Raw genomic sequence first — 18059 nt, forward strand, 5'->3', positions numbered from 1 at the left:
AGTATTTAAGTGCCTCGTAGCTAAATGCATCATAAAAAATGATGAAGCCAACCTAATTCATGTTTTTGATTGTGTTTCACAGATTAACAAATGAAATGTATTAAGAATAATATGATGCTTTCTCATAAGCATCACTATTGTACTTGCATTATCTCATAACACAAAAAGTCATAAACCACTCAACGATGAGCAGGGCATCACCTCCGTGATGAAGATGTTTTCTACATGACCTTACAGACTGAGGAGGTGACCCTGCCCAAAGCTTTGCATGCTGATTTCCATGTGTTCCATTCATGCCAGTAAATGTGTTTAGACCCTCCAGAGCCATTAAGAGTCAGAGAGTAAAGGAGACTCCATGCAGAGGACACTGCTGACAGAGATGGCCATAAAGTGAGTCCCTGCTTATTAATGGCATACTTATTTTTAAATGATATTCAAGACTGCTACGCTTGAATTTACTGGTCACGAGGAATTTCAGATTGTAAGGATTTGAAGTTAGGAATATTATTGGCAGAATACAATTTGTTTGAAATGCTAGACGTTTTGTAATCAATGTATTTGAAATATGTATCACAATCAGCTTCACCAGTGAAGGATCTCCATGTAATTTTCAAGGGTAGATTTTGTTGCTTTTCTCAGGAACCTGTTGATGATGTGGACTCCTGGGGCGAGTCCATTGAGAAGCTTCTGTCCTGTAAAGGTAAGAAAATTCAGTTCTGAATATACTGGATAAAATATTCTGCGCCATTCACTACACTTAAAAAAAAAAAAAAGTTGCTAAATTCCTAAGTACAATCAACTTGGATGTTTAAGTCAGTTCAACTCAAATTACATTAAACAGACTTAAAAAATGAGTTGAATCTTGTATAACTTATTTTAAAAAAGTTGAAAATTGCTGAAATTATTTTAATGAGTTCAAGCAATTTAAAAACATATGTTGTCATAATTTATTGATCATATCATTTTTTACAGTGTAGAGATCCATTTAGGAAAAATCTTAAATATTACTCTTAAAATTTTATATTCTTTATCTGCAAAAAAATAAAATAAAATAAAGTGTGTTTAAATTTGTGTTTAAATGAGTATCTCAAAATAATAACATAATGAAAAAGACATAAAATATAAGCTATATTTATAGAGAAATATTTATTGGAAATATCAGATTTTTATATATATGCAATACATTTAGTGAATCAAGATACTTGAAGATTATTATACAGTTGATGTGCCAGGTGTTTGATGGCATAATGCAAATAAATAAAGAGTCAATTGTAAACACTAGTCAAATTATGTTTGACTAAAGTCAATGGTTCATGTTGAAGTGATACATCTCAATCTCATTCTTGTTTAAATATGTATCAAATATTTGTATCTTAAATGTAATGTAAGTGCTTGAATTATATTCAAATGTTCAAACTTTTCAAATTTCAGTTTCGTCATATAAATTGGAGAACGAATACTTAACTATTTTCCATAATAAATTCTAACAATGGTGTCATGCTGCAGCGGGACAGATGGCTTTCCAGGACTTCTTGAAGTCGGAATACAGTGAGGAAAATATTCTGTTCTGGCTGGCATGTGAGGAATACAAAAAGATCACGAGTGCACCAGAGATGATCAGCATGGCAAACCAAATCTACACTGAGTTTGTGCAAACAGAAGCACCCAGACAGGTGAACTACAGCCCTCTGACTAAACTCTGCTCAAAAGTTAGTTAGAGAGTCCTTTGCTGCAAGTTTCACTTTCATCCTTTGGGGGGGGGGTTGCAAGAATTCAGCATTTTAAGATATTAGTTTAGTCTTAAAGGGATAGTTCACCCAAAAATGAAAATTCTGTTATCATGTACCCACCCTCAAGTTGTTCTAAACCTGTATGTCTTTCTTTCTTTTCTCTTCTGTTGAACACAAAAGAAGATATTTTGAAGTATGAGGGAAATCAAACAGTTGCTGTTTCCCATTGACTTTCATTGTATGGAGAGGGAAAAGAAGTCAGTGGGGACCGTCAGTTGGTTACATGTTGCAGGATTTGTTCTTTTGTTTTTAACAAAGAGACTCATGCAGGTTTAGAACAACCTGAGGGAGATTAAATGATGACAGAATTTTTTATTTTAGGTGAACTATCCTTTTAACTACACAAGTGCCATTTTATCTACAACCAGTGTTGGGGAAAGTTACTTTTAAAAGTAATGCGTTACAATGTTGCGTTACTCTCTTAGGGGCTGTTTACACAACACCGTTTTCAACTAAAAATGGAAAACTTTTTATGCGTTTTGGCCATTCATTTACACAAAAATGGTGTTTTGGTGGCCTGAAAATGCAATTGTTTTTGAAAACGATACTGTTATCATCTCTGTGTAAACTGCAAAAACGCGAATTTGTGAAAACGGTGATGGCATGTACATGAGTATTACATGTTTAGTCTATCCACCTTATTTTTCAACACAGAAATAAGGTTTTTTCTGTGAATGTGCGAGACTTTCAATTTATTAGCCGCTATATAGGGAAATAACGAGAAGAATAAGGTGGATAGGCATGGGCAAGGCAAGTGCTCTGAAAAAGAGTGCATATATGCGCAGGCGCATAATCTTTCTTTACAAAGTGACATAGCCAACTACTTGTCTTATTTGAATAACTAACTAATAAATATTTTGTTGTAAACTTAAAAGCAATGCGTTAGTTATTTGTAAAAAGTAATCTGATTACCTAACTCGCGTTACTCGTAATGTGTTATCCCAACACTGCCCACAACAATTATGTTTGATCTATTAACATTCTCAAATTATGATTAAACATTTTTGCCCCATCCTGACACCCCAAACTCCAGCTATATCATTGAGATAGCTACAATTGAACAAAACACAATGATTTATTTGTTTGCTTGCTGTTTTATTTATTTATTCATTATTTATTATTTCCTTATTTTTTATTTTTTGTAAGAAAAAAAGAAAGAGGGAAAAAAAGAAAAATGTATTGCCGTTATTTTCAGGTCAACATTGATTCTGGGACTCGCACAAATATTACAAACAACATCTCAGAGCCGACCCTGAACTCATTTGATACTGCACAGAAGATGATCTTCAGTCTAATGGCGAGAGACTGCTATCCCAGGTTTCTGAAGTCTGACATCTACCAGTCTGTTCTGCAAAAGCATGGAAAAAGCTGACTTCATAATGACTAATGGTACATCGAGTTTAACTATTGCCAGAAACTTTTTATTTTAATGGTTTTACATTTGGTAAGCAAGACCTTTTTAGATTTGGACTGCTCTGAAATAGCTCTATTTCCATCATTATGTTGCCATATAAGTTTTTTTTGAAGGAAAAGCATGTTTACAGTGTCACATTAGGATCTATTCTGATTTTCATGCACTGTTGCCTTTTTATTTTTTCTCTTCACAGAAAATCAAACCATTTAGCTATGTCTTATATTAAACAATAACAGAAAAAAAAAATCATGCATCACAAAAATGTTACAATTCATCCCATGTGGGATTAAAACGACCTGTTATGGGCTTGAATTAAAACAGTAATTTCCTGATTATCAGCATACTGTTGAGAAATCAAGAATAATAACAAAAATGAGAATTTGAATGCTGCTTTTTTTTTTTTTAACAACTTGTATAGCCAATTAATCTACAATTCATTTACATAATAGCGCAACCTACTTGTCAGACTTTTTTTCAAACAATTTATTATTATTATTATTATAATTATTATTATTATTGATGATGATAATGATAATGATAATGATGATGTAAATCTTTTTTATTATTAAAATATTTTTTTGTTTAGGTTTTCTTATGATTGATGTTATGACCGTCAGGAGGAAATTTGTAATATGAATTTAAAGAACCATTTAAATATGACCACTTTATACAGGAACATCCTAGACTTCTTATATAAAAAGGTGAAATATATATATATATATATATATATATATATATATATATATATATATATATATATATATATACAGTATAATTTAAATAAATAAACATAAAACATGAAAAATTGTGTGAGTACTTTATATAGAATTTTTTGAATATTTTTTTTACATTTGTATAATTTTAACTTCGCAGTTTTGTGGACCATGAGTAGATGGTTTATTTAATTTACAATGAGGTAGACTCCTGGTGAAGTGTGTTACAGAATCAAACTATCATTTTAAAAAGAATAACTTTTGTTATGTTATGTCGAGATCATTACAAAATATTAAGTCGTGATAACGAGAAATTATCTTTTGTTATGTCGAGATCACACGAAAAATTAAGTTCTGATCACGAGAAAACAAGAAAGAAAAATAATAATAATTCATAGCCTCTTAAGGCTTCCGTAGGTATAAGACTCATGTGTCTGAAACAGTTTGCTCATTCGTTATTCCCTATATAATGCCACATAGGCTACTGTGCACTATTGGGAAGGGGTGAAAAGGCTCTGGACAGTTGTGAAACAACTTCACATATATGTACTTTATCTTACAGTATACCTAAGTTTGGAAAATAATAATGAAATAAAATATTTTGCAACTATACACTTTTGTGGTTTAATGGATGGTATGAATATAAATAATATACATTATTTTTTAACAGGCTATCACAGAACTGTCCCATTCAAGCTGGGAGGTTTTTCTGCACACAAAAATTGTTTTGATATTGTCATTAACTCATGTGGGTAATAAAATTCATGACTAGTACCATATTATAATTTAAAATACTTGGTTTGAAACTATGCAGTCCCATTGACATTGCATTAACTTCAGCCAGTGTTCATAGATTTTACACAAGGAGGTCTATATTACCTGGATAAAGCTATTCGGGAGTGACCTTGGACACAGCTACAGTCAGTAAATGCACTGTGGGCGGTCTGAGACTAAGGTTAAAGCAGCCATTTATTTTTATTTTTTTTATTTTGCAAACTTAATGCATACATACAGTTGACCACTTGGTGGCAACAGAATACTACAATGAATAATTTTCTGTAGCAAAGCAACATCAAGCTGAAATGAATCACACAACTCAAGACACCTGTACGCTGATAATTCACAAAAGTCAGAATATTGAATTAACCTGTTTTACTGGTTTGCATGCAAACCAAAAACAGGCAACATATTTTATTAAAAGATTAAAAAAGAAATCAGGTTTTCCCCTTTAGTGACAGCAACACAGTCATTCATGTATGCGTATAGGCCTATTCCATTTGTTGAGATGTGATGGTAAATAATTTTGAATGTACCACTTCTACTTCGGCGGCACGAGATGAGATGAGTTTGGGATATTTCCTCCTCCCCTATACTGCAAGGTCACCGTGATGTCATGTTCCTGAATCAACATATTTTGGTGATCCTGGAGCAACATTCCTGTCTGAAAATTTAGTCTTAACCCTATTCCTACCCCTAAACCTAATCCTACACATAACTTATCTCTAAAATCAGAGGGGAAAGATAGGTGAATAACATTGATGTAGAAGCACCTAATCCTGGTTGCCTAAACTTGACATAAATGTTAAACTTGTCCCTCATATCGGATGGATGGATGGATGGATGGATGGATGGATGGATGGATGGATGGATGGATGGATGGATGGATGGATGGATGGATGGATGGATGGATGGATGGATGGATGGATGGATGGAAGGAAGATGTTGATCCAGGAACATGTACTTGGTGAAAACACATTCACCTATACTGCAAAGCGATCTGCATGTGCTTATAGAAGGACACTTTTCTGTTACATTTCCCACACATGCACATTTCAATAAGCCAACTTAATGCAGGTGTGTTTACAAATTTGGCACAACAGAGGCCTGTTGCATGAAGCTAACTGAACAAAGAGCAATATCATCAGAGATGCCTGCAATTACATTTGGAAATCGGCTAGCTTTGTTTCCAAATGCCCCAAGTAAAGATATCCTATATCCTTTAACAAATTTATAAACTTTTATAAACCCAGCCAGTATAATCACAATGAAAGCATCCAAACTGCATTTAACATCATTGTGATTATACTGGCTGGGTTTATAAAAGTTTATAAAATTATATATATATATATATATATATATATATATACAGTACAGTCCAAAAGTTTGGAACCACTAAGATTTTTAAGTTAAGCAAGTTAAGCATGTGCATGTGGAGTTTTTGAGTTTTTGAACAATCTCCTCCCAGGAGTCACAATGTAGTTTCTTCATCAAATTTCCTTGAACTTTTAAAATCCTCGCACAAACATTTCAAGTGGAGAAGATGCACTGTTGGAATTCTGGCCTAGCGCATGCTATTTGTAGCACAAATATAAATTTAGCTTGTTCATTTCACACACATTTACGGAAGACTTGCATAAATAAAAGGCATGAAGACAATTGAATATACTCAAGAACAATGTACACCGTTATCAAACTTCCCTATTTGAATGTATTTTAGGAGAAAACACATGCCTGTTTACGTCCAAACTAGTTTAGAAAAATTTGCATTGGTTACAATATATACATTGGCATGCAAAATATGTGGTTGTTTTTACATCAGCACACGTATAGACTGCAGAACAGTCTCACATGAAACCAGTAACATGGATGGATGGATGGATGGATGGATGGATGGATGGATGGATGGATGGATGGATGGATGGATGGATGGATGGATGGATGGATGGATGGATGGATGGATGGATGGATGGATGGATGGATGGATGGATGGATCAACAAAGATGTTGATCCAGGAACATGTACTTGGTGAAAACACATTCACCTATACTGCAAAGCGATCTCCATGTGCTTATAGAAGGACACTTTTCTGTTACATTTCCCACACATGCACATTTCAACAAGCCAACTTAATGCAGGTGTGTGGCCTGTTGCATGAAGCTAATTGTGACAAAGAGCAATATCATCAGAGATGCCTGCGATTACATTTGGAAATTGGCTAGCTTTGTTTCCAAATGCCCCAAGTAAAGATATCCTATATCCTTTAACAAATTTATAAACTTTTATAAACCCAGCCAGTATAATCACAATGAAAGCATCCAAACTGCATTTAACATCATTGTGATTATACTGGCTGGGTTTATAAAAGTTTATAAAATTGTTACATTCAAATGAATATATTTCACAAAGTAATTTATTCCTGTGATGGCAAAGCTGAATTTTCAGCATCATTACTCCAGTCTTCAGTGTCACATGATCCTTCAGAAATCATTCTAATATGCTGATCTGCTGCTCAAGAAACATTTAATGTGTACAGTTGTACAAAATATTTGTGTACAATATTTTTTTTCAGGATTATTTGATGAATAGAAAGTTCAAAAGAACAGTGTTTATCTGAAATCTAATCTTTTGTAACATTTTAAATGTCTTTACTGCCACTTTTGATTGATTTAATGCATCCTGATTTAATGCATCCTTCTTTTAATTTCTTTTCAAAAAAATAAAAATAAAAATTCTTACTGACCCCAAACTTTTGAACGGTAGTGTATAATGCTACAGAAACTTTGTGTTTCAGATAAATGCTGTTCTTTTGAACTTTCTATTCATCAAGGAATCCTGAAAAAAAAAGTACACAACTGTTTTCAACATTGAAAATAATCATAAATGTTTATTGAGCAGCAAATCAGCATATTAGAATGATTTCTGAAGGATCATGTGACACTGAAGACTGGAGTAACGATGCTGAAAATTCAGCTTTGCATCACAGGAATAAATTACTTTGTCAAATATATTCATTTGAATATATTTCACAAAGTAATTTATTCCTGTGAGGGCAAAGCTGAATTTTCAGCATCATTACTTTGATGCTGAATTTACTTATACTTTTAAACAGTTAAAAACAGTTATTTTAAATTGTAAATTGTAAATTTAAATTGTAATAATATTTCACAATATTACTGTATTTTTAATTAAATAAATGTAGCCTTGGTGAGCAGACGAAACTTCTTTTAAAAACATTAAAAATCTTAGTGGTTCCAAACTTTTGGACTGTACTGTATATATATATATATATATATATGTAATGTCGCTCAGGGCGACTCATATACCTGGCAAAACCAACCTGGGTGCAGATATGCTATCACGGAGCAACGTCCCCTCAGACGAGTGGATGCTACATCCCCAGATGGGTCTCAAGATTTGGGAGCTCTTCGGGCGAGCAGAGATAGACCTCTTCGCCTCAGAAGACAACTCTCATTGCCCAACATATTTCTCAAAGGAAGTCGATGCGCTGGCCCACACCTGGCCCAGTTATGTAACAACTGCAAAACATCCAATGTGTAAACCACTAGCTAAACCTGACAGAGATTGGCTGCTGCCCACATTTTCCGCTTGCTATTTGCATGTAGTCGAGAACTGCCCAACCTTTTTGATGCTCTCGACACTTTCTCCGGTCCACTGCCAATCCCACAATGCACTGTGCGAGTGAGAAGCTCGACTTCCATAGTTGACACCTATCATTTGACAGATCCATATAATTGACCGTTCGCAAAGACCTGCCCCCTATAGTTACTGTTGCTATGTCCGACAAGCCATGCCGCTCTTACGTCACACATCATGTTCTCACGTATTGAAAAAGGTACATCGTGGAGCAAACATCAACGTGACAACGTGTCGACAGACAAGGCAGGGAAGGTTACTTTCGATATGAAACAAACTCTCAAATTTCAAATATTGTAATTTTGAAAGAAATTTAAACAGTAAATACCATTTTGTGGCTCTTTAATGTGTCATGATAGATCGGTGTAGTGCCTCAGTTCAAGCGGCTCGTGAACCGATCATCTCTTCCTACTAGTTAATTTATAGCATCAAATAAACATTAATGAACATCAGAAAGAATGTTGTTTCATCCGCAGAAAGACGTCAATACACACCATTTTTCAGGTTCAAGTCCACCGAATTAATCTACTTACTTCGCCAGGAGTTTGATTGACAGGTGATCTAACCAATCATAACGCCGAATCCGCCATTTTGTCCGACAAAGCAGTCAGGGGAGTTAGCAGATTAACATAGATGGACTTGAACTTGAAAAATGGTGTGTACTGATGCCTTTCTGCGATTGAAACAACATTTCATTCTCAGTGTCCTCTTTGCTCCGTGATGTATTTTTTACTGTGTGAGAACATGATGTGTGGTGTGAGAGCGGCATGGCTTGTCGGACATAGCAACAGTAACTAAAGGGGGCGGGTCTTTGTGAATGGTCAGTTCCAACCTGGGGTCTATACCATGAAGCCGGTTTAAGTGGATAGCCCAATATTTTTCAGTTAAGTTTACGCCAACCCTGGGTTTTAGGCACCATGAAAATGTCTCGGCTTTTAGCGGTGTTCATTGCCATAGTAACTTACGATCAAGTTAAGCATGTGCATGTGGAGTTTTTGAGTTAAAACTTTAACAGTCTCCTCCCAGGAGTCACAATGTAGTTCCCTTTCGATACTTCACTCGTACTGCGTGTTTGGGGAAAAGTCTCCCTGCGGGCCACGAAGGCCACTGCCCAGGCCTTCGGTCGTTCCATGGCCAGCCTGGTTGTGCTTGAGCTCCATCTTTGGCTCAACCTCACGGAAATTAAGGACCTGGATAAGACGGCCTTTCTGGACGCCCCGGTCTCCCCTTCTGGTCTTTTTGGGCCAGCGGTGGATGGTTTCACCGAGCGCTTCACAGCGGCGCAGAAGTCATCTCAGGCCATGAGACACTTTCTGCCCAAGCGCTCCAGCTCTGCGTCTGCTCCTAGCCGCCCCAGGACTGCGCCGGCTCAGCAGACCAAACCTGCCCCATCCACCTCTCAAACAGCGCCGCGTAAGGAGCATTGTCAGCGCCCTCGCCCTGCTAAACGCCAATCCTCCTTCCCAAGATGCCAGGGACCCCGGCCCAAGATTGTGCTGGACCCGGTGACTCCGAAGACGTCCTGATCCAGCAGGAAGGAAGAGGGTTGGGGAATGTCCCGTTGCGATCGGACCACCCCAAAAGCTCCCTCGTGCAGTCTCCCCTCCGCCTTGTTTAATTCCGGGCGTGGGAGAAATGCTCTGTGTTGTAGCTGGGCCCACACATGTTGTGCCCAAACAAAACGCCGTTTTCACGGCGAACACTATTTTACTTCCTCAGAAAGAGAGCAAACTTCCTCTTCCACCTCCCTCGGTGTACGGCCCCCTACCCAGCGGCCTGTCATCCGACATTATTCAACCCCTTGTCACTCGGGCCGAGGCCTGGCAGGCCATCCCCGACGTGTCAAGCTGGATCCTCGGGATCATAAAGCAGGGTTACTCGCTCCAGTTTGCACGACGGCCCCCTCGCTTCGGAGGGGTGCTTCAAACCTTGGTGAACCCGGACGACGCTCCTGGTCCCCAAAAAGGATGGCAGCCTCAGGCCCATCCTAGATCTCAGACTTTTGAATCTCTCCCTCATGAGATGGAAGTTCAAAATGCTGACGCTGAAGCAGATCCTCGCACAGATTTGCCATGAGGACTGGTTCCGCTCGCTTGATCTGAAAGATGCATATTTTCACATCCAGATAGCCCCCCTTCACAGACGATTCTTGAGATTCGTGTTCGAGGGAGTGGCATACCAATATACAGTCCTGCCCTTCGGGCTGTCTCTGGCTCCTCGCACTTTTACCAAGTGCATGAACACAGCGCTTTCCCCTCTGAGACAGATGGGAATCCGGGTTCTGAATTACCTCGACGATTGGCTCATTTTGGCCCATTCGCGAGTCGAGCTGGAACACCACACATCCGTGATCCTCAGCCATCTCCAATGCCTGGGTCTCAGGGTCAGCCTAGCCAAGAGCTCATTGCTCCCCAGCCAACACATTTCATTTCTGGGGGCAGTTTTCGACTCAGTCCGCATGACGGCAGTAGTCTCGCCAGAGTGCGCCCTGGAGATACAGCAGCTCGCGGCTTCCGTCAAGAACAAAGCTTATCTTCCTCTGAAGCTCTTCCAGAGGCTCTTAGGGCTGATGGCTTCCGCCTCCCCAGTTCTGCAGCTCGGCCTTCTTCGGATGCGGCCACTACAGTTCTGGCTGAAATCCCGGGTCCCCCCACATGCCTGGCGGCACGGCCGCTTATGTCTCAAGGTCAATCGGGCCTGTCTTTTAGCCCTGAAACCTTGGATGAACCCTGCTTGGTTCAGTCTTGGGGTACCCCTACAGGCGGTGTCACGAAGGACAGTGCTCTCGACGGACGCATCCAACTCAGGTTGGGGAGCTCTGTGCGAGGGCAGACCGGCCTTCGGCTCGTGGTCCCACAAAGAAAGCCATCTCCATATCAACTGCCTCGAAATGGTGGCAGTGATGAAAGCCCTGCAAGCGTTCCAGGTTCACTTGACGGGACGCCACGTCATACATAAATCAGGGCGGTCTTTCGTCCAGCCGTCTATGCGCTCTGGCGAAACGTCTTCTGGAGTGGGCAATACCAAGGCTTCGGTCGCTCAGGGCGACTCATATACCTGGCAAAACCAACCTGGGTGCAGATATGCTATCACGGAGCAACGTCCCCTCAGACGAGTGGATGCTACATCCCCAGATGGTTCTCAAGATTTGGGAGCTCTTCGGGCGAGCAGAGATAGACCTCTTCGCCTCAGAAGACAACTCTCATTGCCCAACATATTTCTCAAAGGAAGTCGATGCGCTGGCCCACACCTGGCCCAGCACACTCCTTTATGCATTTCCCCCGATTGCACTGATCCCACAGGTCATCAGGCGAGTCAGGGAAGACAGACACAGATTCCTTCTAGTGGCCCCGCTCTGGAGTAGCCAGATTTGGTCCTCAGAGCTGTTCAGGCTCTCCACGAGAGCCCCATGGCCCATTCCCCTGAGGTGGGACCTCCTCTCTCAGGCGAACAGAACAATCTGGCACCCCCAGCCAGAGCTCTGGGCTCTACACCTCTGGTCCCTCGATGGGAGCCGACTGACCTTCCCAGGGACGTACTAGAGACCATATCTCAGGCGAGAGCCCCGTCCACGAGACGCCTCTACGCCCAGAAATGGTCGGTCTTTGTTGATTGGTGTTCCACACGCAACATAGACCCCGTGGGGTGTGACGTATCTCCGATACTGTCCTTCCTGCAAGAGCGTTTGGATCTGGGGCGTGCCACTTCAACGCTCAAAGTATACGTAGCAGCCATCTCAGCGTTTCATGCTCCTATCACTGGCCAGTCAGTGGGTCGAAACAACCTTGGGTTCATTTCTTAAGGGGTTCTAGGCGATTAAATCCTCCTCGTCCCCTTACTGTTCCCACTTGGGACCTTTCTTTGGTCCTTAGGGCTCTCAAAGGAAACCTCTTCGAGCCGCTGAGTTCAGCTGACCTCAGGCCTTTAACCCTGAAAACCGCTCTGCTACTTGCACTAGCATCGGTCAAGCGTGTTGGCGATTTGCAGGCCCTCTCTGTGAGCCCTGCGTGCCTCGAATTTGGGCCTAATGACTCTAAGGTCGTACTGAAACCTAGGCATGGCTACGTCCTCAAGGTGCTCTCTACTCCGTTTAGAGCTCAGGTCATTTCGCTCTCTGCTCTTCCTCCCTCCGCGACTTGTGTATGAGTGAACCAATGACGATGCAGTTACACTGCGTTATTGAAAAAGGCTTCAGTAACGGGGAAAAAGGGAGACTTTTCCCCCATACGCAGTACTCGTTCCGTATCTCAGGGAACCGAGGTTACGTTAGTAACCGAGTACGTTTCTTCATCATATTTCCTTGAACTTTTAAAATCCTCGCACAAACATTTCAAGTGGAGAAGATGCACTGTTGGAATTCTGGCCTAGCGCATGCTATTTGTAGCACAAAAATAAATTTAGCTTGTTCATTTTACACACATTTACGGAAGACTTGCATAAATAAAAGGCATGAAGACAATTGAAACTTCCCTATTCGAATGTATTTTAGGAGAAAACACATGCCTGTTTACGTCCAAATTAGTTTAGAAAAATTTGCATTGGTTACAATATAGACATTGGCATGCAAAATATGTGGCTGTATGTGGTTGTTTTTACATCAGCACACGTATAGACTGCAGAACAGTCTCACATGAAACCAGTAACGACGTCATATACTTTTGACCTTGAAAAAGAACATAACACCATCAATGTATCTAAATTAGGTCTAAGTGTCTGCTGCTTTCATTTACAACTTGTGAGGTTTAAAGTTAAAAAGGAAGCAAGATGTTATCAGAAATTTCCAAAACAATATCTGCTTGCTTACAGTAAATATGTAGTTTAAGTCAGTGTTATGATGCATTAGGTGATTCATTTTTTTATTATCGGCTTAATAGTCAGCATGCTTTAATAATCGGCTATACAGTCAGCATGCTTTGAAATTGTTTTAAGATTCAAGATAAAATAAGTCAGAGACAACTAAGACAGACTGTTGAGGGCTTGGACAACACTAAGCTGGTTTTGGTTTTCACACTTTTACTGAACTTTTTCCTCTTTGCTCTTTTGCTCTTTGGATGTCTTTGCCTCAGTGGTTGACATGGTAACAAACAGACGTGTCCTGTGTGTTTGTACCCTCATGTGTACCACAGTGACTTCCTCTTCTGCTTAGTGTACGTTGATATCCAAAGAGGAAACGTTCGCTTCATTGTCATGAGAACATGCTGTTTCAGTAGACATGATGTCATGCTTGCTTTTTCCTCAGGGCCTTTTTTACCAATAATATTCATTATAACATTGTCTTTTTGGCAATGACACATTAAACTACATTTTTACACTAAGTTTACACATTGTTTTACAGAAAATGTGAGTGGTACTTGATCCACCACAATGCTAGTCTAATGGTTTAGTTCTGTTCATATGTTTCTAGTTTAGTTAGGGCTCCGAGCACTGATGGTGTGAGGACCCTATTGTAATTGATCGGCCAATTCTTCTTCTTCTCTGAAATGAATCGCATTTTTGAGGGCCTAAACGTGCTCAAAATCTCATGAAACTTTGCACACGCGGCAGAAGTGGCGAAAATTTACGACTGATATGGGTTTTAGGTGTGGCAAAATGGCTCGATAGCGCCACCTACACAATTTCAATTCAGTTTCACGTACAGGTATGAAATTCGGTATACAGATGCAGTGTTGGGGAGTAGTTAACTACATGTAGCGGCTCTACTAGTTTAACTGCATTTTTCAGTAGCTTGTATGTAGTTCAGCTACTTTTAAAACAGTGTAGCTTTTCCAGTAGTTAACTACATTTTCCAGCAAAGCTACAAGCTACATTCCGTTTTGTGTTGCGTTCTGATGAGCTCATTCAAGCTCATCACATACAGGTGAATAATAGCCTTTTAAATGGATTATTCTGCTTTATTGCAGTCATCAAATGTATGCAAACTATATTATTGCAGTGGTGACCCGCCATAGTCTAATCTGTCCCGCCAGTTTTATAATGAACATAAGATCACTAACGCAGTGTTTTGATTCATTGCATTGGCATCCGTCAACTGAACAGAAAACAACAACATAGCTTAGTGCGTTGATCTAATAAAATCGGTTGCTCGGGTATAAGAATGTTCACGCGAGAAGCGCATGATTCACGTAGAGACATTTAAGATGCTGTCATTTTACAAATAATTGGAATATAATTTTAAAAATATTGATAAAAATTTTTTAATATTTTTCTAGTCTGCATTTATGCTTATTTTTATTATTGCATATTTTTGTTCCGTGTTATGGTTATGGCAGCAATTTTGAGCGTGAATTCTGCATTTCTACGTAGGCTAGAAATCACTTCTGAAACTGCAGAGTGCAATTGGTCGTCGGTCCTCTCGCATGAAAAACAAAACTTATAATACATTCAGAATTTAAATATATATAAAGCGTGCGAAGAGAGTCAGTGTGAGATATAGGAGTATTGACATTTGAGTATTGTAGTTTTTGATAGTTTACCAAATAAAACACTATGCTTTGAAATCATAATTGTAGTGCATTGCTTTGTTTTAAACTCCAAACATCTTACTTAAACATTCTTCATTAACAGTTTTCCAGTTATTTGTAATAAGCTATGTCATTTAAAAAGAAAAAAAATTAAAAGTAGTTTCAATGTAGCTAGCTACTTTTTGATAGGAACTTGTAGTGTAGCTAACTACTTTTTCAAAAGGGTAGCTTGACTGTAGTTTAACTACTTTAATTCATGAGTAGCTTGTAGCTTGTCAAACTATAGTTTCAGAGTAGCTTCCCCAACACTGATGTAACATCCCAACACCTACAAAAAAGCACCTGCAAAATCTGTAAACCCAACAGGAAGTGAGATTTTTTGAATTTTCTCTGCAAAATTTTGGCAGTTTTTGCCATTTCCACACGTTCTACTTTAACAAACTCCTCCTAGAGCTTTAATCAGATCAAGGTCATATTTGTTCAGTCTATAATCTAAAGGCCTTAGTGATGTTAAATTGCGAAGATCTAGAGTTTTCACTAAAGGGTGTGTCCATGGCGGCCTGACAAAGTTTGATGTTTCGCCATGAAACAGGAAGTAGTTGTAACTCGGGCATACAATGTCCGATCTGCCCCAAACTTCACATTTTTTATTGGAGTCCTGGCCTGAAGACATCTTCATGGCAATATTCAGTTACAGTCATAGCGCCACCTGTGGGTAACAGGAAATGACATTTTACACTGTGATTAACTCCTCATAGAGATTTAACCAGAAGCACATCATATATGGTCAGTCTAATCAAGTATGAAATTCGGTACACACATCTAGCAGCTCAATATCTGCAAAAAAAAAAGTCACTTGGAGCAAAATCTGAAAACCAACAGGAAGTCAGATATTATGAATTAACTTTGCAAAATTTGTGCAATTTTTGCCATTTCCAGACATTGTACTTTAAGAAACTCCTCCTAGAGCTTTAATCAGATCAAGGTCATATGTGGTCAGTGTAATCTAAAGGCCTTGCGATGATGTTGATCGGCGTGTCTGTGGCGGACTGACAAAGTCTGATGTTTCGCCATGAAAGAGGAAGCTGTTGTAACTCAGGCATACCACGTCCAATCTGCCCCAAACTTCACATGTGTGATAAGAGTCCTGGTCTAAAGACATCTATATGCCAATATTCAGTTAGTCATAGCGCCACCTGCTGGCAACAGGAAATGGCATGCTTTACACCGTAATTCACTCCCAGAAACACATTTCAATATGCCACGAAATGCCTAACATACTAGAAACATGTTAAATGATGAAACACTTGGCTAAGTGCTAATGTATGCGATTAACACCACAAAACAGGAAGTTGTTGTAGCTCAGGCATGCAATGTCTGATCTACTCTAAACTTCACATGTTTGATAACAGTCCTGGCCTGAAGGCATCTACATGGCAATATTCAGTTACAGTCAAAGCGCCACCTGTTGGCAGCAGGAAGTGTGGCACTTTGAAACGATTTTACCATATTTCCCTTGTATTTACTTGCTTACATGCATGTAGCCCACTGTTCATTGTTTTCCTACGGCCAACTGGTGGCGGTGAGCCCAGGAGCAAGGGCCCTTTCATCGGTTCTTGCAGCTTTAATTTTTATTGTGTTCATGTCTTGTTTGAGTCTTGTAATTAGTTCCCATTGTTTTATGTTCATGTTTGCCTGTGCTCCCATTACTTTGACCTAGTTTTTCCTATGTGTCTGATTGTTGGAGTCTTGTCACCTGTTGTTCCCTTTCGTGGGAACTATCGACGCTACGTCGAATGACGTGATGGGAACCCTCTGTATTTTGTGTTCGTGAAGCACCTCTGTATCCAACCAATGAGAAAGACGTGACGTCAGAGGCGGATGACGTCACGGATCAGGAAGCTATAAAGCATACCCAGAACAAAGCACGCTAGCTTCTGTTGTCTTCAGCAAGCGCTATCTGTATCAGTCTGTCTTATTTATTGTTGTATTGTCTATCAACACTGTGGTCTCTTTGTTCGAGGACAAGAGTTCCCAAGCACAAATAAGACACATATATATATATATATATATATATATATATATATATATATATATAAGAATGGCGGAAAAGCAGCAGTTTAGGAAGTGTGCTCCTCCTTGCCCGCGTTTCATTGTGGAAGGAGACACACACGACATGTGCGTTAAATGCCTGGGGGTTGAGCATGCACAGGCGGCTCTCGAGGGAGCTGTCTGTGTACACTGCGAACGGCTCACCCTCAGAGTGCTGCGATCGCGCCGGGCGCTCTTTGAGGAGGGCGCTGGGGCGAGTGTTTCTTCGCGGGTCTGGTCCCGCTGCTGCTGAGGCACAGCGAAGGCTGCACTCGTGGGGTTCACAGATGGATCTAGCAGAGGGGGAAGAGACGGGCGCTGCCCTATCGCTTCCCTTACCTGCTAGACCCAGTGTCTCTCCTTTGGTGGCGGAAGCACGCGTAGCGGTTTCTTCCCCCCGAAGGGAGACACCGATGCTCAACGTATCTTCCTCCGAGGAGGTTGATGTGGAGAGCGTCGATGAGGAACCGCCAGCCTCATCCCCTGCATAAGAGGAGCTTTTGGAGGTGGTGACCAGGGCAGTAGAAAAATTAAATATTGACTGGCCCGCGGAGAGACCTGACAGTAAACCAAAAAGCAAGTTAGACGAAAGGTTTCTCCCCGCACGGTCACTACCCCAGCGTCGGGGTCTGCCGTTTTTTCCTGACCTCCACACCGAGGTGTCGAGGTCGTGGAAGAGACCGGTTCAGTATCGGCTATACAGTCCACAGACATCTTTGTATAGTAATATTGTTGGCCTAAAACATCATGGCTATGGGGCGATGCCTCGGATCGAAGAGACGCTCGCGAGCCATCTCTCGCCTGAGTCGGCATCGTCCCTTAAGACCCCGACGTTGCCCACCAAGCCTCTAAAGACAACTTCCAGCTTGGTGGGCAAGGCTTATTCGGCAGCAGGTCAGGCGGCTGCATGCCTTCATACGATGTCAATCTTACAGGCATATCAAGCTGATCTGCTGGGGGAAATTGATGAGAGTGGGGAGGCGTCCTTTGAGGCAATTCATGAGCTAAGAAAAGCAACAGATCTAGCTCTCCGGGCTACCAAGGAGACGGCCAAGTCCATCGGCCGCTCCATGGCAGCCTTGGTGGCCAAGGAGAGGCACCTTTGGCTCAATCTCTCTGATATCAAAGAAAGCGATAAAAACACGCTCATGGATGC

General features: G+C 40.4%; 1 protein-coding gene across 1 annotated transcript; it reads left to right on the plus strand.

The window, feature by feature from the left end:
* Window positions 1-355: 355 nt before the first annotated feature.
* Window positions 356-3162, plus strand: rgs1 (regulator of G protein signaling 1). The gene is made up of 4 exons (XM_067363490.1): window positions 356-390; window positions 621-700; window positions 1507-1673; window positions 2986-3162. The coding sequence occupies exons 1-4, from the start codon at window positions 356-358 to the stop codon at window positions 3160-3162; spliced, it is 459 nt and encodes a 152-aa protein (XP_067219591.1).
* Window positions 3163-18059: the final 14897 nt, after the last annotated feature.

The sequence above is a fragment of the Chanodichthys erythropterus genome, chromosome 16 (assembly GCF_024489055.1).
Source record: "Chanodichthys erythropterus isolate Z2021 chromosome 16, ASM2448905v1, whole genome shotgun sequence".
Classification (NCBI taxonomy): domain Eukaryota; kingdom Metazoa; phylum Chordata; class Actinopteri; order Cypriniformes; family Xenocyprididae; genus Chanodichthys; species Chanodichthys erythropterus.

Coding starts and splice junctions, on each gene's coding strand:
- rgs1 (XM_067363490.1), top strand. CDS start 356: ATGCAGAGGACACTGCTGACAGAGATGGCCATAAA. Junction 391..620: donor CTGACAGAGATGGCCATAAA/GTGAGTCCCTGC, acceptor TTTCAAGGGTAG/ATTTTGTTGCTTTTCTCAGG. Junction 1,674..2,985: donor AAACAGAAGCACCCAGACAG/GTGAACTACAGC, acceptor CGTTATTTTCAG/GTCAACATTGATTCTGGGAC.